Source organism: Toxotes jaculatrix, chromosome 1 (assembly GCF_017976425.1).
Source record: "Toxotes jaculatrix isolate fToxJac2 chromosome 1, fToxJac2.pri, whole genome shotgun sequence".
In the NCBI taxonomy this organism is placed as follows: domain Eukaryota; kingdom Metazoa; phylum Chordata; class Actinopteri; family Toxotidae; genus Toxotes; species Toxotes jaculatrix.
The window spans coordinates 6,220,606-6,247,739 of record NC_054394.1 but is presented as its reverse complement, the minus strand read 5'-3'; the positions used below and the strand labels follow the sequence as shown (position 1 = coordinate 6,247,739).

At 39.7% G+C, this 27,134-nt stretch overlaps 1 protein-coding gene across 2 annotated transcripts in view; it reads right to left on the bottom strand.

Moving 5' to 3' along the window:
- Window positions 1-1,901: 1,901 nt before the first annotated feature.
- Window positions 1,902-27,134, bottom strand: part of LOC121194103 (multiple C2 and transmembrane domain-containing protein 2-like) — a 33,280-nt gene continuing 8,047 nt past the window's right edge. Inside the window, exons 3-22 of one of the 2 annotated variants that reach the window (XM_041056768.1) lie at window positions 24,163-24,280; window positions 21,537-21,679; window positions 20,910-20,986; window positions 19,741-19,855; window positions 19,542-19,574; window positions 17,969-18,139; window positions 15,945-16,075; window positions 15,302-15,488; window positions 13,626-13,719; window positions 13,421-13,523; window positions 13,141-13,243; window positions 12,850-12,951; window positions 12,674-12,748; window positions 11,365-11,484; window positions 7,958-8,071; window positions 7,033-7,074; window positions 4,930-5,039; window positions 4,466-4,575; window positions 3,847-3,944; window positions 1,902-2,953 (exon numbers count right to left, since the gene is read on the bottom strand). In XM_041056768.1, the coding sequence (XP_040912702.1) occupies window positions 2,909-2,953; window positions 3,847-3,944; window positions 4,466-4,575; window positions 4,930-5,039; window positions 7,033-7,074; window positions 7,958-8,071; window positions 11,365-11,484; window positions 12,674-12,748; window positions 12,850-12,951; window positions 13,141-13,243; window positions 13,421-13,523; window positions 13,626-13,719; window positions 15,302-15,488; window positions 15,945-16,075; window positions 17,969-18,139; window positions 19,542-19,574; window positions 19,741-19,855; window positions 20,910-20,986; window positions 21,537-21,679; window positions 24,163-24,280 (2,091 nt within the window). In that variant the 3' untranslated portion in view covers window positions 1,902-2,908. The remainder of the gene's footprint in view (window positions 2,954-3,846; window positions 3,945-4,465; window positions 4,576-4,929; window positions 5,040-7,032; window positions 7,075-7,957; window positions 8,072-11,364; window positions 11,485-12,673; window positions 12,749-12,849; window positions 12,952-13,140; window positions 13,244-13,420; window positions 13,524-13,625; window positions 13,720-15,301; window positions 15,489-15,944; window positions 16,076-17,968; window positions 18,140-19,541; window positions 19,575-19,740; window positions 19,856-20,909; window positions 20,987-21,536; window positions 21,680-24,162; window positions 24,281-27,134) is intronic. The other variant, XM_041056850.1, reaches the window with a different exon arrangement.

Sequence of the window (27,134 nt, the reverse complement as noted above, 5' to 3'; positions counted from 1 at the left end):
ACCTTATGCTTTGCTCTGTTTATTATCCTAATCGAAACCTACAGGTTCATCCCAAAGTGCATTCAGCTGCTCACTCCTGAAAAGCTCAAAACACATTAGGAGTTATTAGCGAGAGGTCAACAGCAACGATTGTGGTGATAAGTCTCATTATCAGGACAAATTTCATGATCATTATACATCTGATGAGTGCTGACGTTTGGAAACAGAACGACATGATGTGAAGAAGAAGAGTGAAGATATATTCCTATTTACACTCCACAAGCAGCTGAGTACCTGATTGTAGAGCTCAACACCCCAACAGTGTTTTGATTAGAATCGACTTTCAGTGTGAAGGTTAACAATATTTCTGCTTTTATACCACATTCTGTTCCCTTTTCCCATGAAAATGAATATATAATCATCCATAGAACTCAATGCCCATACAGTTTCTAACCAGCAGCCAGAGTCTGAAGGTGAACTGTCATAGAAATACAGACAAAGCGAGCCACAGACCAACCAACACGGCCGTCAGCGTAGAAACAGCTTCCTGCTGCTCTGCAGTTTGCTCACTGTCAGTGTCTTACATTGGGAACCATTAAAACACTATGTTGTCTATTAGACCCCTTGACTGCACCTTCTCACACACACACACGTACACACAAAAAACACTGGATGCAGTTATTAATGAGTTAATAAAGATTTAGTACATAATAATGGACATTCACACCCTCTGCAGAACTTTATATGCAACTCCTTTCTCTGCACACACACATACAGAACACACACATGCACACACTCAGACACAGCTGAACATTCTCGGGTCCGATATTGAGTTGTAACAAGTCTTTTGAGACCTATCAGCCGCTGTATTTGTGGCTCATCAGAATGCATGTGCCACATCACATTAGTCCCCACGTGTGAACCGTGATTTTACTTGGTAATTCTGAAGCGTCTGGCTGCCTATACATATTCATGCTGAGCCTATAAGTGTCAAATTGAGATGTCCTTCCAGTGTCCTTGACAGTGGGTTATTAATATTGAATACCTAAGTCAACATTATAACTAGATGAAGATATATACAGGTCATCGTCTGCCAAGTTCTCCACACCTTCTGTCCTCAAGACAATTGGACAAATGATGAAATTATTTTTATATGGTGCAGCATTGTGTGGAATATTATGTGTATCCTGCATTATCCAGTTAAAGAATATTTAGTGCATTAGTTATTTATTAGTTTATCTAGAGGAGCTGCAATCTAAGTGTCAATAAAAATCAATTATACTTAAAAATACTCTTCACTATCTAATCAGGTCAATCATCAAATACTTTCATCTTCAGGACATTTGTATAGCATTTGATACAAAAACTAGCTGATTCTTATTGTATTTAATGAGAGAAGTTTTCCTCTAATTTAACTCATTTCTCATTTACGAGGCTGCTGACTGAGAGCCCACGCGCCCTGACTTAAAAGCCATAAATCCCAGGGTATTACTCTGAACGCCAACATCTTAACTATTCCAATTCTCCAATCCCTAAATTGGTGCGGCTGTTGTTGCTTGTGGCTGGTTTTAAAATCCTGCTCCTGAGTGGTGTGCAGCTCGGTACCGGAGGTTTGTCTGGCTGCTGTGCTTGATAGGATACTGGCTGCAGGCATCTCGTCACAGCAGCTGAGAGGAGGTCGCAGAGGTCCTCATGCTCGTGGCGACGCCCAAGGGCCATCAGCACAGCGGGGAGCCCGGGTGCCAGTGAGGTCTCAAACAGCTTCGCCTCGCTTCATGAAAGCCTAATGAAGAGAGGGGGCTCAAAAACTGTGCTGTTAGACGCCCCCAATCCTGCAGCACAGGAGCACTGAATACGACGTGCAAGGGAATTCAGAGAGCCACAGCACAGAGACGAGACAGAAAGGCAGATAAAAGATGCTATACTGTGTGGCTGTGTGCATTTATTGCTGTTAGAAATGATTGTGATTGTCATTAATAAATAAAGTTAAGTGAGCCCATCATCTGTGTAGGATGAATGAAAATCTCAAACTAAATAAAGCCACTCACCTTAGGATGTAAAAATAATTCCAAATTGTCCCACTGAAGGAGAATCAGTGCCGTATGCACAGAGCAGTTTCTCCATTTTAAAAAGTTAATGGATGAAATATAGAAATATGATGCATAACCGAATTTCCCCACGGGGATTAATAAAGTAACTCTTAATCTTAATAACATTTAGACATATTATGAAAGGTTGGAAAAGTGATTGCAACCTAAAATGCATCATTAATATTTAAAACCGCAAAGACCATGAATTTAAACACATAACTCTTTTCTAAAAAAAAAATGCCTATAAGTATGATTACTCCTACTTTTTAAGCCGCCCATAATGAAATTTACTTTTATCCCAGGAACAATTCTGTTATTTTGTCAAGCGGTGAATAATCTATTTTACAACTAAAGTCATTATATCTGTTAATGTAAATCATGTAAAAATATACACACAAATGTTACAAACTAAACATATACATTCAGTATAATACAAACTGATATTTCAGTTGGTGTCAGGAGGACACAACCTCCTGGGAAATCATATAAAATAAAGCAGCTTCTGATTATCTAAAATAAACTGTACATACAATAGAACACCTAAAATCTTTGGAAATAATATTACAAACTGCTTCAAAAAAGCACAGATAGAGACATTAGTAAAATGTGTTACAGTAATCTCTGCAGGGTCCTCAGCATGGACTTCTTTGGTTGACAGGTCTTTAGGTGCTGGTCGATATGAGCGGTGCGGAGCTGTGGATCGCCACAGCAAATTAAGATTCAAACCTACCACACACCATGAAACCGACAAAAAGTGGGATTCTGCAGACCTCCAGCAGATCCACTGGAAACAGTTTTTAGGTAGGAAGCCCACCAACAGCAGCACCAGGCCCCGTTTACTAGATTTTCTTCTTCCTGCTTCCTCTCACCTCACTGTACTGAACCTGCAGGAAATAACAGTCACTTTATTCACCAAGAGTGAAGCAGTTAGTCTATTTGACACATTTCTTCTCACTTATGTTACAGTGATTTCATTGAATTACTACAGATAAACAAAAATAGTTGTACTGAGGTAGTGTAGGCTGATGTGTACTGAGCAGAATGACTATACTCAGTTATAGACAGAACAACAGAAATCAGTGGAGAGACTCCGGAGAGTCAAACGGAGACCCGAGGGCATCAAAGAAGGAAGGGGAGGAGAGGAGACAAAGGGGTCAAACAGCTTAGAGAGAGAAGGACAGACAGAAAGGGTGAGAAGGAGAGACGACGGTGTGTAAAAAGAAAGAAAGGAGACTGGAAAGAATAGAGATGAACTCAGCAGAACACAGATGGAAGAGAACAATATCTTGTGAACAGTTCATATTTTTAAGAACAGGTTTGGTTTTTGGACATGAGGTGGTTCAAATCCTGCAACAGTGATAATGACCTTTGTAAAGTGTGGCAAAATTTAATATTAAAGTGACACAAATTCTGCTTCAAAAGCAGCTGAATTCACTAACATATTTCAGTTCTTTTGGGCTGAAGTGAGTTAGAGGAGATAACTGTGTGCTGGCTGAGAGTTTGTTCATGCTGAGTTCAAACAGGAGACAACAGGAGCAGCGTCTCCTGTCTCAGCCTGGGAACAGCCTGCACTGCAAAGCTGCTAAGCAGCAGACCTCCACCAGGGATGTATCATGACCAAAACACAACAGAAATTATACAGGGCTACGTAATTATACAGATGAAGCTAATTATACAGATAAGAGTGAAGAATGCCTGGGAGTTGTTGTAGTAAAATGCAAAGCTAGTGGGCTCTGGGATTTTGGGCTTCCTGGCCGGCTGATCCAGAGGGGCTTACCTTCTGCACATCTGAAGGCACCCTCGACAGGAAATCAAGCACTTCATTGTTGTCGATGCTGTACGGGTTCCGTAATTTCTTGGTGAATTTATTGATACCTAAAACAGAAATTCACACCAACATATCATTAACAGTAGTCTCTTGTGGCTGCGCTCTTTGTTTCCACACAAACAAATACCTGCGGAGGAGGCTCATGCTGTCCAAGATGCATTTCTTCGTACTACAGTTTGTGTCTTCTTCTTGTTTTGCTTTCACTTCTTAGAGTTGCAACATCATAAACTCAAGTCATTTACCCAATATTTTTGGTAAGCCATTTCAACAATAAGATATGCTTCAATTTATTCTTACAAGCAGCTAATGTTAAAGAGATAAAGGGGGACAAAGTCACAGCAGCCAGAAAATACAGCCAGGAAATAATCCTGTGACCTTGTAAATCCGATGTATAAGAGAAAGATGCTACAGTAAGAAATGGCTAAAAAATAAGGAGATGAAAAGAATTTTTCTATGACAGTAAATTATAACAGATAGTGGAAGGGGGATTTTAAGGGGTGATGAGCTAAAAAATGGAGGCAGACAGACACATAAACAGAAAACATAATAAACAGAGCTTGACACTCACCCCAAATTAAAACTATGTAGCGTAAAGGGATGTAGTATGTCAGGATTGCTGCAGTGACAAAGACCAGGAAAGCCAGTCCAGACAGGAACGGCACAGACCAGTTGAACGTGCTGAAAAATTAATATCAGAAACATCAGTAAGTGTCGGGGAAGAATTTTTGTTCCAACGTAATATATTGAAAACTGAATGTGCATAAAATACAGTACTCGATTACTAAAGTAATAATGAAATATAACCGATACCTCTCTAATGCAGACTTTTTTCTTTTATAATAGATTAATTACTGGAGAGGACAATGAAAATATATGGTAAAATATTCAGCACATAGTACATTTCAAGAAAATTGCATTATAGTCCATTTCATACTGTGATCATAAACAAATGAGATCCCTCCAGCTGGAATACAAAGAAATACTCAGTAGTTTAGAGCAAAACTTTTTGATGGATCTTTAAATAATTCTTACTTTTTAATTCTCTCCCCAAAAGAAGCGATCTCGTCCAGTAGGTTTTGGAGTGTGATGATGGTTTCCTGTACCATGTGGATTTTCTCCATCAGCCCTTTCCTCTCTGACTCCTACAGCAGCAAACAACAAACAACTTGTGAGATGCTAACTGTTCATATTTTTTGTTGTGGCTGGTATGGGGATCATGAGCGGAACAGATTTATTCACAGATGTGATTAAAAATGTAATGAACAGTAATAGTAGAAACTGTACTGTATTAGCATTTCAGTAAAGTACAAAATAAACTCTCCCGTCATTAATCTTCAGTTTAATCAGTTTCAAGCTGATTAAAAATTACTGTTGCTATAATTCCATTTGTCAGTAACAGACATCTAACACATTAACTATGAGGGAACTGAAAAAAGAGAGAGAATTAATATTGTTTTATTGATACTTTTGTCTTTGCATGCTCTACTTTCACATGGCCAGTCGCACAATTCTGAACACACTATATTTCAATAGTTCTAATATATCAATGAGATGATAGGATAAAAAGGTAGATAAAACTCTGACACATGTACAATTACATTTGTACCTTTGCTACATGTTGTCACATGGAGTTGTTCATTTTCAGGTAATTCCTGGTTAAATAGTTTAAGTTATAAATTTAATTTAATTTTTTTTTTTCCTAATGGAAAGGTTTTAGTATTATTCATTACACAGCTTAAGTAAAGCAGAGTTATTCTTAAGTAAATGCAATTTTAATATCTAAAACATCTTGGCATGGTTTGGTTTGTACAAAAATACTGTTTAAAAAAAAAAAAAAAAAAGCAAAACTGAAGAGGTCTGTCTGCTCAAATATAAACTAACGGAGCTTGTACAGCTTTGTCTCATCTGACTAATTCTCAAGGCCACAGGTTTGATCCGTACTTATTCAGCGCCACTTTGTACCAAGAGTGTGTCTGTAAAATGTTAAGGTAAAGGCAGATACTTTAAAAAGCCTGTCTGAACATGTCTTTTTGAAGTTAAGGTTCTTCAGAGTGGGACTGGACTTCACATTATGAACGAGAAGAGGTACCGCTCTCAGGCTAGTCCAGATCTCAGGAGGGAGGGGCCGCTTTAAAGTAAACAGGGGAGACCAGATTCTCTGTAGATCGCTGCCATGAGAGCCAGACTTCAGACAGAGACACGGCCACATGTCCACATCAAACACAGAGCACTGTTACAGGACTAAAGAAGGGAGCTGGGGTCTGTGGGGATGGTGGGGTGGCAGTAGTGGTTATTGAAGGAGTGTTTACTGGACAAAGCCATGGTCTTGGTGCATGGTCTATGTGATCTGGGTGATATATGTTCACTTCTGCTTGGAAACACTGAGTGATTGCTGGATCAGTGCCATCAAGTCTCTGAGGATGAGCCTGGGAAAAGAGCTGTGGAGGGGATCAAACCTGGGATATTCCAGATGACACACTGACTTATCAGTCTGAAAAACCACATGTAAGACAATTTAGCTTCACCTCAGACAAATATCCATCACTGCACTAAACCACTTCAGCCGTTTCAGGGTCACGTTCCCACTATAACCGGTATGAGAACCACTTTACATCAGGCTGACGCAGGCCATTCAAAACATTTACAATAAACTGCTGTCATTCTAAAGAAATATTTCATTGCCTAAAAGCATTGTAACACTTTCAACACAAACTTTCAGAATGAGCTTTGAAAAAGCATTTCCAAGAGCTGACATTAGTTCCATATTCATGGTATTATATGGTGTGTTAAGCTCAGGGACTTTCCCAAATGCAGCAGAACCTCTTTCCCCACCCCTCTATTACCATATGAATGTGTTGTGACATGTGGAAACGGGTTGCTGAGGTCTTCATTAAGCCCAAATGTCTTTTGGTAACCACAAAGAAATACAACTAGTTGTTGGCAGGAATCAAAATGCATCAGAAGATTTGGTGCTGAATAAAGAGCTTAACAACATGGAACCATAGATCACTGGCAGATACCTTTGTCAACATGAGAAAAAAAAAAATAAAGCTAAGTTCTTTTCTATTCATCAGCATACAGAAATACAGAGTCAACAAAGAAGTGGGAAAATAAACAGCCAGCACATGTACGCACCTTATCATCATCCTCATCCTCATCCCCCACATCCATGTTGTCCTGAAAAAAAAAAAGAAGAAAGAATTGATTACAAGATAAACTTTGTCTCACTGTGACTCCACATTAACTCCAGCGGGTCAGTGGTGACGCTGAAGTCAGACGCCTGAAACACTCAGCAGTGCACGACACAGCTGACTGACAACCCAGGTTGGATTTTTTACAACAAGCCAAGGCGAGTGAAGGCGAGTAAATAAATGCAGCCCTATGTAGTTATACATGAATGTATATTTAATTGATTTCACATCATAATAAAATACATTGTTGTCTGAACAGTGCTGTGTGTATATAATTTCCTATAACCTATAGTCTATGTTGAACTACCATTACTGTATACAGTAAATACAGCTGTTCTTCCACACGGGGTACAGGCAGGACACAACATCCTTTTTCCAGTGAAAAAAGTGGTATAAGTAAGAAAAAAAACACAGTTAATTGAGACCTTTTCAGAGCAGAGCACTAAAAACTTTCTCTTATTCGACCAGTCACAACAAGAAGAGGCCAACAGACCAATTACAGTGAAGAGGAGGCAGGATTCAGGACAATAACTAGAAGTGGACTGAAAAAAAGGAAGCAGTGTTAATAAAGGACAAGCACCGCAAATTAGCTTAGGCTATAATGATATGTTGCAATGATAGGTTTCACAGTCTATTCAGTGAGTTTTCTATGCTTATGTATTATGTGTTATTTTATTATTATGTGTTATGTAGAAATGGGTAGCCGGTTGCTATGGAAACAAACCAGCTTTTAATTGTGAGAACAAAATGTGGTTGAGATAGTTGTTTTTTTCTACAAAATAAAGAAAGGAGTCCGAACAGGAGCCAGCAGGTCACTGGGCTGAAGGAGAGGAACAGGCACGAGGCTGACGAAGCTGCTCTGGACTCACCAGGTCTTGGCTGACTCGACCGGAGCGGAGCTGGAGGTAGTTCCTCAACATGAGCAAAACCACGAAGAGAGGCAGCATGTAAAACTCCCAGTACCACACTGTCACGACAAACACCTGCAGGCAGAGGGTCGCAGAAGTCAGATATCGGTCAGGTCAGACACATAGGTGGTGGGAGGACAAAACACACTGCTCTTCATTAAGTCTTCATTCAAAGGCATTTTCAGTAGTTACTGAATCCCTGCTGGCTAAAGGCTGATCCAACCTACTATTGATTACATAAGCACTGATCAAGCTGATGAGGGCTACCCTGCCACTATCAAAGCCACACTTCCTGCGTACTGTTACTCTGCTTAGCCTGTGCAGAGGGACCACTGTGCTCAGCAGGACTGACTCTCCCTCCAATGCACATGCATTGACATTAACCACATAAGTCTAATTGCTGTGACTCTCTCATCGTGTGTACATTAAAACTGACTGCATGATTTACTGCAGCCACGGGGGTCCTGTGTGTGAATATGCCATTAACAGCCATAATGGCATTTGTGATGCACATTCCACCTGTGTGGCTCAGGTAAAATGGCCGAGAGAATAAAGAAATTTGGCTTGAGATGTCTCAGTTGCACAGCTAAATGGAACTATATAATAATCCTGTCAGAGAGGCAGCGCCGGCCAAAATGGCAGCGAGCCAAAAGGCGTGGGGAACAGTTTACAGGTTTTTAAATGCTAATAAAAATAGAAGTGAACATCTGGTAAAGACATCACTCTCCTCTGAGGCACCAACTGACATAAAAGATGGCAGATCCCCCTCCTCCCTGCCTCCACCACCACTGCCACCATCAGCTTTAATGTGCAAAAAGCCAAGCACGCTCTTGTCTGTGTTATCACAAGCCAAAACAGGGCCTGGGAGAGGGGATCAAACCAGTCCCTCACTGAAAGGGTTATGTTTTATTAGTGAGGACTTTGTAATGAGTGGGAGGGCAAGGACGAGGGGAAAGCCAAGTCACGCTTTGGTGGAAATGTATACTCAGCCCATAAAGATTGTGATAACTGCAGCTCATTCCAGCTTGAGAGGCATTACACAGTCTTTGACAGCAAAAAGGGATCTGGAAATACAATCCAGATCAGAGAAAATAAAACATTTGAAAGGCTACCTAATGTTGGGAGAGCTACTGAAGGGTAGCAGCCGGATTTCCACACTAATGCTTGGTGGAAGGGTTTGAATGGCACAGATGTAATCCAAGAGCACAGAAACCACTGACATCATTCAAACCATCCACTGTTTTAAAGCAATAACAAGTAAACTTTACCACAAGCTGTGTGGGACAACACTAAATGTTAAAATGCTGTGTAACAGTTGCACAGGTGGAGTCAGTGAACTGCATCTGGCCAAAGTCTGCAAAAATTAGCTAGCATTAGCTGCCATAAGCTAATGGTCATACCAGAACAAGTAAAATTGTACCTGCAAAACTGTATTTGTAAAGTTAAACAGCACAAACTGGTTGGCAATAATGACTGGTAGCCAAATTATTCTCAGTGGAGAGTGGAAAATGCATGATGAGCCTCCTTTTCAGGACAGAAAAGCTGCTGTATTTGAAAGGATGTCATACTGTAGGCCTATATGTAAGACAGAAAAATATTTCCTCAAGTGCGGTGCAGACATTTCTTTTATAAAGTGAAAGGATGAGGTGGAAGCACAGCGATGACACAACTTCCATGTGGGAGTTATGCTTTTGTTCTTTCTCTCCGAATTGTGTTGTTTTCTGCTTTTTCTCCTCACTGCTAAGAAAGCCACTTTGTATTTTGGGTGACCTCCCTTGTTTCTCTGTTTGGGTGGAGTGAGAATGGGAAACTCTGGAAGTGCTATTTGGAAATAGACTGCATCTCTTTTTTCTGATTTCTTTACAATATTGATATTAGATATCAAAATAAAAATTTCAAGGAAAAAAAAACTGTTAAACAACAAAACCCACACTTTTTACAAAATAAAGTGATGAAGGGCAACTGTATGTAATCTTTAATATACTACACTAACTGAAGCTCTGCGCGAAGGCGTCTGACAATCAGCAGATGTTGCAGGTAGTTCGTGACTGTATCCTGTCATGTAGAGTGAAGCTTTGATTCATTACTCTTATGTGCTGGTATTAAGCAGGCATTTATTTCTTCGCACTGAGGCTTGAAAAGGCAGGGAGCATTAGTGTGAAAACATGAGTACAGATGGTACTGTCTTTCAAACACGGATATGCAGTGAGAGGATGTGTGCTTGTTCATGCTTGTTTGATTTTTACTTCAGTGTGTGTGTGTGTGTGTGTGCGTGTGTGTGTGTGTGTGTGTGTGTGTGTGTGTCTGAGCTGTCAGGCAAAACAACAATATCATCCTTAATTATTAACACTGTTTCTAAGAGAGAGGAGACTGAGTCTTCTTCAGCATTACATGATGTAAGAATCTATTGCCATCAAAAAGTAGTATTCCCCTGTCAGTATCTGCACATTAACTGGGCTTTGAGTATTTAAATTGCAAACAGTTTCTGGTTGAAGTACACTGACCCCTTTGCCCCATCCTGGACCAAATAGTTTCCAGAGGCCCAAGTAATCCTAAATTATAAAACTAAATGCAGGACTGCAAGCTAAAGCACAGACAGCGGCTTCTGTTCTGATAACAGATCTGTGCTGCAGCTTCCATTTTCACAGCAAATTGAACAAACTGTACAATTGGCCGGCGTACAGTATCTCTTTACCAGTCTCATGAGAAAGTCTCTGGATGCTGAGCAAAGCTTTTGTGCCATCTACAGGACGTCGGCTGTAAAAACAAAAAGAACTCTGCATGACCTTGATTGCCTGCATCCTTAGTGCACAACTTGCCATATGCCGTTCTGATGGAGGTAGATTTGGGAGAGAATAATGTCAAAAAGATCAGCACCCACTTCAATTTGCACTTCAAAGACAAGGGCTGAAAGGCTACTCCTGTGTTTCTGTCTTTACACTTGCTTTACACTTGTATTGAACAATGGCAGGATGGAGAATCAGTCTTATCTCTGAAGAGCCTTTTAATTGGACTTCTGTCGGCATAATGGGGTCTAAATCAAACCGAGCACAGATTGGACAGAGGGTTAATGAGTTGTCAGGGAAGTAGAACAAAAATAGACTCTATCTCGACTCCACTGGGACTCTACTCTCTCCAGCTGAGGCTTAACTCTGCATCCACGACACACACTACACTGAAAGCGTCCACTCCGACACAGAGCCGGGGCCAAGTCTGCATTTCTGCTGAGCCCAACACCGCATTGATTAAGATTCTCGCTGGGAGAGTTCAAGTAGGGGTTGGCCAGACTGCGGTTGTCTTCCGCAGCCTTGGAGGGAAAACAGAGGGAAATGCAGATAGTGTGTTGATAAGCAGTTAAAGCACTTCACCAGGAAGGCTAGCAGGCTCCTCTGAACACTCTCCCACTGGAAGCAGCTTTTGATGTACTGCAGAGTCGACACGATAGCCCTGTACAATGTCTGAACACGCAGCACGTTCCTGGCCAGAGCCTGAAAGACACAAATTATAAACAAAACAAATAAATATATTAGTACAGAATTTATGTTAAGGGCATAGATTATTTTACACTTCTTGATGTTTATGTTTTATTTTTATGCCAACCGTGAAACAACAGGTCAGTTAGTGAAACAGTGTGAGCAGCTGGTATTTTTTGGCATGAGCCACTGTGGTCAGGGGGCAAAAAAAAAAAAAAAATGTCAGTAATCTGACCTGATTTTGTCAGCCAAGACTTTCAACATTTAAAACAAACTAAAAACCTGCACGCCACAGTCGGAGTCCTCAGTGTGTAAGCCAATTTTGGCGTTAGTGAGCAATGTATTGTCTCATAACAATGAGTCTTTGTGTGATGTGCAGACAGTCAGGCACCCCATGTTGCACCCTGTCTTGCACACTGTATTTCAAACTAATGTGGAAGAACAGTGGACAAGAACTCAAGCACAGTAGGGGTCAATTAAAGCTTAATTCAACCAATTCAGGCAAAGGAAAGCCTTGCTTTTGGAGTTGTTTTTATCCATGTGAGAGCTAAATGGTAAAAAAAATGTGGTGATAGTTGTACAACTTTTTGCCTACCTTTGTTTCTAAACTCTTAATTAAACTTATTCAAGTGTTTCACAAATATTGACAGAGTGCAATGACATCTGACCCCTAAACCCTTCCAAGATCTGCAAATAACTGTTATCTTTATTACTGAGTAATATGCCACTTACTTTCTTAATACATTAATTGTTTGGATTATAAAAGATAAAAAAAAATGTGAAAATTATTTTTTTTACAACCACGATTTCCAAAAATCTAACGTGAATTGTTCAAATCACTTACTTTGTCCAAACAGTCAAAAACCGATTTTCAGTTTATCATCACATTAGACAAAGAAAGAGAATGAGAGCATGTTTGGCATTTTTCCTTGAAAAATCACCAGAATGGTTCATCAAATATCAAAATAGCTGCTGATTCGTTTTCTGTCAAACTAATCCAGCCTGAACTGGATTCACAGCTGAAGCTGAAAGACATTTACCATTCACCTGACTGTGTGTTGCTTTGGATCAGCAAACTAAATAAATGCCAGAAGTTAAGTATATGCAGCATGGGTTACAAAGGGGATTTTTAGTTTTTTGACTGAATGCAAATGGATTTCTCAACTCTGGACTAAACATTAAATCTACCAAAACTGTGACAAACCTTTTTGGAAAATTTAGGATTATCCTCCATGAATCTTCTCTCTCTGGGCTGGAAGGTTCGTATGCTTGCTCTGACCTGATAAAAACAAAAAAGCAATGAGAAGCAGACAGAATCGGGCCCATATTTCATTTCCATCATGCCCTCGGGTCCTCATTGCAGGCTGAACTTTTACTTACGGGGTTAAAAATAACCTCCAGCTCCAGAGTGACGCTCCCCTTCGACAGTCCACCTAAGTCCTCTTTCTTCAGTGGGAAGGAGATCTGTTGTCCCCTGCGGATCTGCAGGACAGAAAGGGCATCAGGTGCTGAACTCGGCCATGAACCTGACCATCAGTCATGCTGGATTACATCTTAGCAAGTCTTCAATCCACTGGAGTGTTATCGCCCTCTTCACTTTAATTTAGACACAGAGTGTAAATAGATTAGTCTATTGTCTGTATGACGGACTCTTAGTGAGGTAGTGTGTACCGAGAGCAGGGGAATGCCAACTTTTCCCAGGAAGTCTGGCGCCTTGTCTCCATCCTCATCAAAGATAGTCACCACCAGAACATCATGAATGTCTTTGACAGGGCTGCGGAGACAAACAACGAGGTCAGGCACTCTCTACAAACCAGCACACACAACAGGATTGTGTCCCAACTTCTACATTTGTAGTAACATAGCAGATACAGCATAAAGCACACATGTGGTTCAAACATCATATAGTATCAATGATAACATGTGGATGGAGAAAGAAAGTCGAACTGACAATGTGAAGACTTTATTCCACTCTGGGTGGAGGCTCTTATAGATGGTATGGGTCTGAAGTCTGTCATTCCCCAGTTCCAACACACAGAAAGGGTCACTCTTGCCTGCAGAACACGACACACAACACTTTAACGCTGGGCTCTGTCCATTCACTTCACTGTAACAACAAAATAAACACAGAGCTTACAGCCAAATGTGTGACATACCGTTTAAATCAGCAGCCATCAGATCTGAAGCCTTGATTACTTTGACTTGAAGGAAACCAACATCACGCAGGTTTTTCAGGGACCTTTTTATACCCTGTGTGGACAGTAAGCAGAACAGAAGCATGAGAGCGTGGAAACATTTAAATGAGAAAAAATACAGCGAGCACACCTCCTCCATAATTATTTTTAAAAATCTGGATCTGAAACAAAAGATGGGACACACACACACGGACACATATATATATCTATATATGTGTGTGTGTGGGAAGCTGTAACATCTTGGTTTGGAGAGATCACCACTAAGAATCAATGCTTTTGAAAAGCTGCAGTGTGTTGCATGGTATTCTTCAGGCCAGATGCATGCTGAGGGCATGAAAGGATTCAGATGAATTGGTTTGTTTCGCATTAGAAAGGTTCCTTTTCTGGAACAAATTCAGGAACTTAAACACACCAATACGTCATGTTCTCCAAACAGTTAGTGCTTGTTATTGCACTGATCTACTAAAACTAACCTTTGACAGTTAATCCAAATAAACACTCACCATGATGGATTATCCATCTGAAGCAAGTTTCAAGTTGTTTATTTTCACACTTATTGGCGTGCACTGAAGCCAGTGGCAGCAAGAAAGGTGTAACAGGATGTAAACACTCAAAATAAATGTTATGCTTTGGAAAATAGTTGATAGCAGTGCAAAGTATGTATGATTTTTATTTATTGGGCTAAAACATGAAAACATGGTATGCTAAATGCAGCTTTTGTTAACAGTGTTAAAGGCATCTGATAGCCTGGTGCACTGGTATGGTATCTCTGGCAGAGTCATATTTTTTTTCAACTTTTCCATTACATGACAATTTATCAGAGGGGATTTCTGAATATATCTTGTTTTCATTGTGTACACTTTCTCAGGGCAAACTCACTTACAGTTATGGCATCTCTTTTCATTGCTAGGCCCAGTCGCAACTTTTGGTAACAGTGACACACCTAAATATACTGAACTCACTACACAACTGTCTAGCTGATGTTCAAAACTGAGTGTCAAAAAATGTCTTTAGCTCAGCACTGATAGAGCAGAAATCCCTGTCACAGGCTCTCAGCACTTTGCCAGACAAACACTGCCATCTCATGGCCCTTCAACACAGCACACTGTCTTGAAAGATGAACCCCTTATTATCAACGTTCACTCTATAGACACTGAGACTAGTATCACACATTGATTTCTTGTCATGCTTAAGAAAACTGTAATGGTCTTTACTTGGCTCGACCAACAACATGTGGACTGACTCCAGATTCTCCAGAGCTCAGTTTACCTCGGTCACTTCCTGCCTTTATATTTTAAAACTGAGTCAAACATTTAACTGATGATGATTAACAGTGCTTTATTGAGCTGTGCTGAATTTTAAAGCACTGGTCAGGACCCTCTGGTCTGATCTACAGTTCAGGCTAAAGGTTAAAGTGATGGTGGAATAACTGACACGTGTGTTTTGTTACTGCCTTGTGTAAATACAGTGGATGGAGAGAAAAAAAAAGAATGTGGATTTGAGCGAGCATCATGGGGCTGATATCAATCAAATGACAGAAGTGTCAGGCAGACTGACACTTCTACTGGGACATGTAGGGAGTGAAGTGATGCAACCAGACAGTGCAGATAGAAGATACACAGCACAGAGATACTGACATAGTTGTCCAGCTGGTTCTGTCGTTCCTGAGGTTCATCAAGAGGCGCAGCACAGAGGTCAGAGATGGAGACGCCGCTGCATGTGTTCAGCGTGACGAGGAAAACTAAGCGCCCTCTCCCCTGTTCCAGGGTGTGTGTGAACAGCTGCCTCTCATTGAAAGGGACCCTGGATAGGTCTACTTCACACCTGTACACACGAACACACACGGCACAGTTTTAGTCATGCAAACAGAAACATATACACACAACATTCAATACACAGGTCTACACAGGCATAGATACAAATATATGCATGTTCACACAACACAGCAACAAGATATTGTGTTAAACAATAGCAACTACTCTGGAAATGCTGCCAATGTCCTCTTAATTATATAACAACACCAAATTCTAAAGAGGTGAACAACAAGCCATGCATTTACAAAATAGTGGTTCAAGTTTATACTTATAACACATTGAAGTGAATGGGAAAGTGGACACCTCTGTACACAGCTGTTCACAAGGTTCAGGCATTTCTTTGCACACTGAGTCACATAATTGGTTATCAGGCTCAGTTTTTATTGAATGTTATCCTGGAACAGACCAGAATATTCTCTGAACTGAGCTTGTGACAAGTAGTCAGTTAACCTGAACAGAGACTCACGTTCCCAAACACTCCTCAGTCCTTCGTCCTTCCTTGGACCAGAGCTCCACCTCCAGGATTTCTGGACTGTCCAAAAACTGATTAAAGGTGAATCTCTCTCTCCACTGAGGATTGGCCACTTTGCAGTGATTCTATATCAGAAAGAATCATGAAACACAAAAATCAGAAAGATCAAGAAACATCCAAAGATAATTACACATTTATGCATGTGTGCATTCAACAATGACAGCAGCCATTCAAATTCAGCTAAGAGAGTCAGACATTGCTTCCCTAATTTCCTTAATAATGTTTTAATAATGATTAACTTTTTCTACATGCTGTAAAAGTCAATTTTGTATCAGTAAAATGTCACAGAACATAGACTTTTATAACAAGATTGTAGTTATCCAGATGTACCTTCACAACTAATATTTAGAAAATTAACTTGTTAGCGTATGTTGAGATTTTTAACTACACACTATGTTGTAAATTAGATTTTACAAGAGACTAAAGAGTAAACAAAAGAAATTCCTATGGCAGATGAAAGTATAATACTAGTATAATAATTAATGTCACTTTGAACCTGCATGTAAGGAAAGAAAAAGAAAAGGAGCGATGCTGCTCATTAGCATGCAGCCTGCATCTGTATTGGATGCTGTTACAGAATAGTAAGATAATCATCAGTGACAGTAGCCACAGAGCCTGGAGCACAAGAAAGTGAGCATCACTGCTAAACATCACCCAGCTGCCTGGATGAGCAGCAACGAGAGCTCGGGCATTTTACGTTAGACACTACAAATCCATTTCATGTCTCTACTTGGTTCTTATTGCATGTCTTTTCCCAGGACATGATGTGTGATCACAGAAAGGTTTTAATGCTTATGAGGGCTTCACATTTGTACTGTCTGAAAAAGGTTGCTGACTGTTGACATAATCATAAAACACTCTGTTAGCATAGCATCAGCTACATGATAAACAAAAACTCAAAATAAGTATATATTCATAAATCTACTGCATAGTCTACATTCAAATGACAGCAGTATCAACATGCACATAACACAAAACTAATATTTTTTTTATAGTTTATTAATTTGTTTTTTTAGTATTTAACACATATTACCAGTTTCCTGTAAGACATTTTACAAAATCAACAGTAAATCCGCATCAGGCCAGAGTTAGAGAAACTCTGTCTCCATGTGTGGGTAACTCTAGCATCATGAGTTTTCAGATAAATTCTGTTATTAGTGTAACGGCATTAACCGTAAAACATCCTAAATTCATTTGGACTAAATGATCCCAAAGTTGAAAGACAATTTTATCTTGCACAGCGGCTAAAATTTACCTTTAAAAAATAAACTATAAACTTAACCAACTAAACCTCTGGTATCTGTCAGGAAAGAACTGGTCAGGGTTAACATTCACTTTCAGTTAAAATCAGAGGGGGCACAGCATTAAGTTGGGGGGGACCTGTGAGAGACAAATTTAAGAAAGGAATGCACCCTGTCAGCAAATGGCCATCTTTCAAGTGCCATGTAGTATGTAATGCAGGGTTTTTAGTCACTAAGCACAAGCCAAGATAACCCTGGACTACCCTGATGATGTCATCAGGGTATTTACTCAAACTTACTGAATCTGTACCAGAAACAGGCAGAGGACATTAAAGAACTATTTTCACATGCTCAGCAGTAGTTAAAACAATAATAGCAATAATAATGATTATTATTAGTAGTAGCAGTTTTGCCTTTCTCTGAGACATTTTTGTAAGCACATAAATCACAATCAACAACAAAGAAAGTTAGAATAGAAGAAGTTAAAGGGGACAGGTAAAGGAAATGGCATGTGACTAGAAAACTTTAGGGAAGGAAAATAGGGGTATAAGTAGAGAGGAAAAGTTCAGACTTGGAGGAGAAAGGGGAAGGAGCAGAGGGAGGAGAGCGTGAGAAGAATAAAGGGGTAGAAAGAAGAAAAGATGAGAGGGCTTAAGAATAACAAGGAAAACTCAAGAGGCTGTAGGAGATGAAAAGCATTAGTCCTCCATCCAGTACCTTGCTTTTGTATCTCTGCTCTCCCAGTCTGAAGCGAACAAAGAGCTGACCTCCCTGAGTGTCCAGCAGCAACTCCTGACCCTCAACCAGAGTCACTGACACAACAGAAGTCCACAACTGGCTCTTCTTCAGTGTTTCCGACAGCCGAAAGCTCTGAGAGGAAGCTCCCGACTGCAGGAGATGAGATTCATTTGAGTGAAAAGAGAGCAGAGGAAAGAGAGAAAGGAGAACAAACAACAAAATGAAAAAACTAATAGAAAAATGGAATCCAATTTTTTTTCCACATTTTTCTTAATTACATTTTTACTACAAAGACAGAAGAGAAAGAAACCAAAACACAACCACCTACACTATTATAAGGCTTAAATTAGATGGACACATGTTCCAGACCAATGCTTTGGACATCACAATCAGCATCCTACAAAGATGGCCACTTATCAGTCCAAAGCACTCAGACAGACTGCTGAACACCATCATCTCATTTCTCCTGTGAAAAATTAATTGATCCTCCCTTTCACTGAGAGATTAAGGAAAGCTAGCTACAATGCAGAGCAGTATCTCTCCCTTCCATATATAGTAGGAAGCCGAGCCATATTCTAAGATAATTAGCTGAGCCTACACGAAGACACAGTGCTGTAGGGAGATAAATTTATCCCAGATTTAATTAACACAGATCAAGCTGACACTGCTGTCTTGTCTGACTCTGTTCTGCCTCACGCATAAGCAGAAAATCATGTTTCAATTAACGTGCTGCACTGAATGTGCTTGGCAGACTACAGTAAGTATCTGCAGTAGCAGGGGAAACATGCACACAGTGCACACTTTGTTAGGTACACCTGTTTGGTAATGTAAACAACTTACAAATACAGAACCACGTGGTTGCAAGTCAATCTATAAACATGCTGACACGGTCAACAGTTTCCTGACTAGAAACGAGCAAAGATGACTGATGTGGTGGTTGCGCTATACCAGGAAGAACTGCCTTTCACAGACCGACAGGTTCATGCACTACAGATGATGATGGCATGTACAGAGAATGGTATGATTAGTCAGAAAACATGCATTTAGCAGCTGCTCTGTGGGTGAAAACATCTTATCAAAATCCATACACAATGATAAAGCTATCTATCTGTGTGTGTGTGTGGGTGTATTTATACAAATTTAATTTGTCTCAAAAGCCACACTGTTTTTATTTTCAAAAAATGTGGTGATTTGCTGCCCTCTAGTGCAAAGAGACAAAAATTAGAATGATGGTGGAGGTGGAAGCTCTTTTCTATCTCTTCTCCTCTATTCTTTTTTTTTTTTTGTTTTGTGTTTTGTGTTTTGTTTTACTTAATGGCACCTCTCACTTGGTGAAGGAGAAACAGTATTTGGATTTGCCTGTATGTCCTGCACATATAGCGAATTGACAATAAAGAATCTTTGAACCTTTGAATCTTCAGTCTCTCACTATATCCTCTTATTCTTGATGCAGTGAAGTCTCTCTTTTACATTTGACAGAAATATGTAGAAAGTTAACCAAAGTAAAGGTCACTTAATGTCTGTCCAGTGTTTTCCCTCCATCATGCCTTACCCTAATACTTCGTTTTCGTTTTTGGGGCCACCGCTGCAGACAGGAACATGCATGTTAGGTGCAGAACAAAAACACTCTGGTTAGTAGGACACAGACAGAAAAATTAAGTAAAAACTTAAACACTGAATGAATATAATGCACAACAACAATCCCTACTGCCAGAAAACATGCAGTAAACAAATATGGGAGCTTGCCATACTTGGATTTTTTTGCTGTCTCCACCTCTGAGTGACAGACTCATGTCCACCAGCACGCTGCCCATGTCCTCCTCTAGGCTGTTTGGGTCATCCAAGGGCAAGGACAGCTCGTGGACTCTGGAGGAGGGGGGGTGGAATTTCAGCTTCAATTTAAGTTTAACTGATCTATATCAGAGCAGAGCAGAGTAGTGAGGTGACACCCAGCACTGGATGTGGGTTATGTGGTTTAGTGTGGGTTGCGGAAGCAGGTACATTATTTTTAAAAATATGAGCCTCAAGTTTATTATTAATGTACACCTCTGTGGTCTATTACAATCCAATACAACAGACCTACAGTAAATGTTACTTTTATTCCATGTTCAGTTTTGCTGACATAGTATCAGAGAGGTGGCCTTAGTCAGTCATGTTTTTGTGTTAGTCTCCAATTAATAAGGGGTCAGATTTACAACATAGCTGAATCAATGCTTCTGCCACATAGTTCAAGAAACATGCAGAAAATAAACTTCACAAATAGAGCATTTATTTCAGGGTAACTTTACACAGTGGAATCTCAGTGTGTGGATTTGTGTGTATGTGTATTAGTTTTTATTTTCATTATTATTATTAGGGCCCCAATTTCAGACAATCCGAGTGTGACGAAATGTCCACCATCTGTGACAAGGAGTCAGAAAGTACACCAACCCTGACCTGTTTAAACCACTGGTTCAACACATCTAAACAGTGAAACTGTAGCTTCACTGTTCATAGTTAAGGGACAAACATTACTGCTCCTTCACTACCTGCACTCTGAATGAATAGCTACTGTTGAGCTTGACCGGGGTGACACATTGGCTGATAATAGCTGATAGATAGATAGATAGATAAAACCTTTAATAGTCCCACAATGGGGAAATTGCACATTCTCACATGATTGCATTCTTGTTAGTATAAATGTCAGTCAGTACGTCATGAGAAACTGAAGTACAAAAATGTCAAGGATGTGTTTAAAGTAATCTTGAAAAATGTCACCATTACATGGCTTATCCATCAGAGAGCACTGGTACATGTCATGGTCACAGTTAAAAAAAAAAAAAAAAAAAATTAAGGGATTGTTATCAAAAATGTTCATGTATATTCAAAGTTCAAATATATGCTACAGACTTAACCACCTTACTCTCACTGAGGCACTCACTTGTCAATCTCCAGATCACTCAGGACGACACTGGCGGAGCCCATAAAGTCATCAGTGGTCAGGTCACGGTCATATACCTGTGTCATGCCAAACAACAGGAGAGTGCTGAGATGGAGAGCATCATGGAGACAGTCGTAATAGTGAATTGGTGACTGCACTGCATCTCATTCACTGTGATGACAGCTGTTTTATTACTGTCAGCAATGGGCAGAGACTGACCATGCCCACTACAACACAAACGTGTCCTTACTGTAAATATGATTCACTGAACTGAAAAGCTGCAAACTGGAAAACATGCACTAGCATGCTCTAAGGTTTCAGCTCGAGGGGTGGGAAGCTGAAACTACAGCTGACTTGAGGTTTAGTGCTGTGGTAGCAAAATTCATGCAAAGAGAACTGATGAATAAAACATTTAATTCATGTGTTGACTTCTCCAAAAATGCTGAATAAAAAAAAATTACTAAGCTAATCCTGGTGTGTGAACACACTGTGAAATGCAAACAGGTTCTGAACACCTGACACATCAAACACAGTTAACAGCTTTGCAGGGCTTCTCCGACGTTGGCTGACTGACAGGACATTAACAGGATAATGCACCGAACTCATGAAGAGTGACACAGACGTTACCTTGATGTACAGTTTCTGATTCAGATCCTTCACAGGCAGAGAGAAGGTCTCATTCCATGTGGGGTTGAGGTTTTTATAAACCACTTTGCTTTTGTAGAACGTTTTCCCGTCCAATTTGAATTTCACATAGGGGTCACTGGTACCTGAAAATGATATGCAACATAAAACAATGCAGTTTGGATTATTTACTGATACTTCTTGCTGATGTTGGTTATACTGATCAGACTAGTACCCTGTACTAGCTGCTCAGTCAAAGCTGTTGATGGAGATAGCTTCTGTGACTGGGGATTAAACATTAACTAACTGACCATAGTAGAGCTGTTGCTTTAGCATGAAAATGAGGCCAAAGGATTTTATAAGCTGAACTGATTGATCAGACCTAAGTTAAGTGATAGCCAACACTTTTTTAAAGGTTTTGTTCAAATTGATAGGTCACAAAATATTCTTCCTAAACTGTAATTTTGGTTTGTTTTGCTCACTGAATTCATAGTCTGTCATAATGTAGGTCACATATCATTCCATCGCTGAAAAGCAAGGCTGACTTGTCTTCATGACTGAATACATTAAATACCAATGAAATCACCCTGCCTCTAATTTCCAAACTAAGTTGCTAAATAGCCATTTACTCTTGTTTCTTAACTTCAAGGGAAACGTACCAGTTTCCAGTAAAAGGGAGGACCGGCCTGCTCAAAGTGTCATCTCATTTCTGTATGAAGGATGTGGTTTTCTACTCCCCACACGTGGGGACCACAAGTTCCTGAATCAATAGCCAATCAAATTTCGGCTTCCACTGTGAAAAGTGACAGCAGCAGTTAGGCTACATGTGTTTATTAAGATGATCTTAGGACTACTGTATCACATGCAGACAGGGCAAAAGCTAAAGGTGATTGTACTGGCATTAAGAATACAGAACTCCTATTTTACTATTTATTTATCCAGATTTTATGCTTTTAAATCTCACATTTGTTGCTGCTGTGACAAATTATTTTCACCTTAACCTAAAGGAAGTACAGTCTGTGACTTTTAGCTGTTCTGTCACCCGACCAGTTGAGGGCAGCAGGCACCAAACACAGTTTGTGGACCATCAGCTTAAACTACTCTGCATCTATGTCCTGTAAGATCATGCCTGGTTGTGTGTGGTTTTGATGTTACACTAACAGCGTTACACAAGATACCAGTGTTGTCCATCAGCAAATGTTGGCACACGCATGCAGTGCATGTAATCTGATCCAAAAGGGAAAACAAAAGGTTGTTCTGCACTGCTTTTAAAAGACCATATGGTTTTAACAATAATGTGGTGAAACTAGATCCTCTTGCCCCTCGATCCTCCCTCTCCATTTTCTGCATTATCTTTATCCAGAGTCTGGTTGTGTAAATATGAATCCGCGCGAGACAGAAAAATGCAACCCAAATATATGCCCAGAGTGAAAGGCCTGGCGTACTGAATGCTGGGTGTGGCTCAGGCAGGTTATAATATGCTTTGTGGAATCCTGCCCTGGCTGTTGGAAGAGCTTCACAGCTAACCTAGCACTCGGCTGTCTTTAGTGTCTCCGGAGTCAAACAAACACACATTCCTGGGCCGTCATTAACAAGCCAAGGCTAAATACACAAATTGAGGCCGATGCAAGCAGAAAACACGTGTTGGCAGAGGACACAGTGATGTTTTATGGCAGGTTCAAACATCACAATCGCTCCTCTGGGTACAGACTCAATCGTTCTCAGAAGTTTCTTGAGTTTAGGAACCTAATCTAAGATGAGGCGAGATGAGAGCTGACACAGTTTGAGTGATCTCTGTGTTGTTTCAGCAGTGATACAGGACAACAGGGACAAACTAAACATGAAAACGGGGTCAAAGAAATCATAGGCGACAAACTGTAAAACCATGTGTCAGAAGTAACTGGAATATAAGAACAGGGCCAGTGTGAGTGAGCACAGTATGTACTACACCTAATGGGAAACTATGCTGACAAGAGCGCAAGTTTTCATTTCTAGTTTTAGAGCTCATGAAACCTCCAGGTTAGAGGAGAAGTCAAAATTCTTACCAGACACTGATTTTCAGATTGAGTACGGGAGGATAACGCAATGCATGAAAATGAATATTCCACTGAATAATTCCACTACTACACTTTTTATCCACTACTGTGTTTACATGACATGCTAAAATATTATTTGCTCCTGCAACATCCCAGCTTCCTTGTTCTGACCATTAAGGAATCATTTACCTCACGGTCACTGAAGATCCTGTTGATTTAGCGTTGTTTGCTCAAGATCAGACTCAGAATGTGTTGCAGGTATTTCACTACTTAACATCTACCTACATTAAGTCGGTCCATTTTATTGCATGAGTCTAGACTTCTGAACAGCTGCTGAATACAATGCTACATGATTACATACAGAAAGATCTGCTGTGTACATTATACTGTATTGATCATATGTAAAACGATCTGGGTTCCTTTTTCAGGACTTCCCTGTTGTCCTGAAGTATCATGAGTCACCCCATCGTCATACACACACCTGATTAAGCTAATACAGTGGTACTGCTGATTGTGACAGCCTTAGTAATAGCAATAGTGTTAGTGCTGGTACAGTAGTTGCAGTAACAGCAGTGCTAAGATGAGGTTCTTACCACAGCGGTCCCTGATGACCAGGTTGCGTCCTTCCTTCAGGTTGACGGTGAGCAGGAAGGACCTGGGAAAATCCCTGATGCTCTCCGACACACTCAGAGTCTCGTTTCCCATGTCAGACTGGACACACACAAAGCAATACATTATTATTATTATTTATTTTATTACTACTAGCAGTAGCAAAGCAATGGTGCATCTGATTACATCGACACGTTCTGAGCAAGTCTATAGCCATATCTGAATATGACCATAAATTGGACTGAGTAATGTCAAATATAAATCCTGAGTTATTGAACACATATGTATAAGGTTAAAGATTTGGCCTGATATTTGATGCCAGCTTTTAATGGATACATTTTGGTCAGTATCAAAAAAGTGTTGAGATGGATTTCCAGCCATGTGGAAAGACAACTCCAAGTTTCTTTAATTTGATATGTTAGATTTTATTAGAATTCATCATTCAGTCATATCACTCTTTGCTTTATCTCAGTTTATTCTCTGATTCATTCATAAACTCACAAAATGCTGTCACTAGAGGTTTTAGCACACAGGGTCTGTTTGTTTATTTATTTCTATTTTTATAATAATAACAACAACAACAAGTATGTTAGTTGTAGTGTCCACATTGACACAAGGCCATCTTATAAATGTTAGTATTTTATGGGCTTCAACCACAAAATGATAACGTGGCTGAGGATCTACTATGTTGTTCTGATTTCACCAATTCACGTTATTCACATGCTAAAATTTACTGTTTGCATTACATCCATTACATCTAATTTGTACTTTTGACCATGTTTTCCTGTTGTTTCTTGATACAGTGAAAAAGAACACTCTATGGACGGCTTTCTGCAGTTGTATGCTATCTGCGTTTCCTGTCCATGCAATGGATTATTCAATCACTTTAAGCCTCTCCACCAAATCGAGCATCTTTCAGTGAATAAAACCCGGTTGCCTGGAATCACCCGGCTCAGCGTCCCAGCCCTGACCGGCCACAAAAGCCAGGGTGGCACACACTGAACACTGAACCACACACAGCCTACTGTCCCATCGTGTCATGAACGCAGCACAATAATCTGGAATTAAACTCTGACATGATGACATAATGCTGCTCTCTGCATGATACACAACAAAAAACACTATCACAGCCACTTGACAGACAGGCACAGTCTGTCAACACAGTCTGTAAAAAGAGTCCTTTTAGCCACAGAAATGCAGCTCAGGTTAAACACCTACACCACACTAACCTACACTCACATCAGTGTGAAGTTACCATTTGTGAGATAAATCCTCAGCAGAAACCATAAACGTTAAAATGACATCAGTTCAGTAACACCTCAGAATCATCTCATAAATGAACTAATCCACAAACCGGATAACAGCACTTACATTTTGTGTGTCCCCATCCTTTAACACATGACCGTTGAAATCATGATTATCATACTATGAAGACAAAGATAAATACAAGCCAAAACCCCATGTGATATAAGAAAAGGATTTTAAAAAGCATGTGAAGTCCCAGATGATGAAAACGTTTCAGTCTGCTGATCAGATTCAGGAACTGAGCTCTCTTTGGCATTACTACCACTGGGACAAATCCTCCCAGCATTTATTAAAAATTCCTGTATCCTGGGGGACTGAACAGAGTTAAACCAAAGAACATAGTAATGAAAAAAGGTCATTTGCTTTTCTGCCATGTTGTTCAGTTCAGCGTAGCTACAATTCGGGCCCTCCCTGTAGAATTTCAACCATGAAGGAAAGAGCATTTTGCCCTAAGTCAAACTGTTCAGTTTGTTTTGGAAACATAATTAAAAATGCACTATATTATTCCTTGCTATTTTTCATTGTAGCTGTGTCTGGAAATATCCAGTGTATTATATATCATTAACAGAAAAACTGCGGTTTAATGTAAATGAAGGATTTGTTGTTCATTTATTCAAATACTGCACTTAAGTACAAATTTGAGGTACTTGCACTTTGAGTACATTCTGCTCATTCCACTTCATAGCCCTGCCACACCACATCAGAGATATGTTATAATGAACTACATTCATCTGACAGCATGAGTTACTAGTTAATTAAGATTTTTACATATAAAAACATATGAAGAGCTTATAAAATATGATCCTTCATTATAAACTGAATTACCAAACAGTACACACACAAGTGGAACTGAAACAATTAGAAATTTGACAAGAAATTAGTTGGCAACAAGTTCGGTGATCATTTAAGTCATTTTGATGGAAAAATGACAAACATTTCATGGTTCCACCTTCTCAGATTTTAGGATTTGCTGCTTTCCCTTGTAATAATTTTGATTTATTTTTAGCTATTTTAAGGATTGGACTGGTTGGACAAAACAAGTGGTGTGAAGGTGTCACTTTGAGCTCTGGGTAATTCTGAAGAACATTTCTCTCTATTTTAGGAATTAATTGAGAAAATAAGAAGAAGATTACCAGCTAGAACGGTTAAATGCTGATTACACATTAATGCATGTGTAATAATAATATAATGGTATATAATACTTAATACTTAAGTACTTGAAATTAGTTTTACAGTGTAGTATTAGTACTTGTACTTGAGTAAAAGATTGGAATACGTCCAATCATCTTTCTGAACCATAGTATTTGTTATGTACTTGTCACGTAAACATGATGAGGTGCATCTATTGTTTGTTTAAAAACATGCATCTGCATTAAGTCCCTGTCTTAAGAATGAAGACAAGAATGGTGATTTTCCAGTTTTTAATCAATGTGCATTTAATGTGTTCTCGGATGTGGTTTTAGCAACTTTCAAAAGCGCAAGTTCAAGAGATCATGGCTAGAATAACCTGCTCTGTGGGCCCACTGAAAAAATAAAATGCTGGGATCCTATTTACCCCAATAGTTTTCAACTGTGTTCAAAAATACACTCTCTATTGTGTACAGCAAAGTTTATGTATTTGACTTGACTACAGTATTTTTGACCTTTAAAA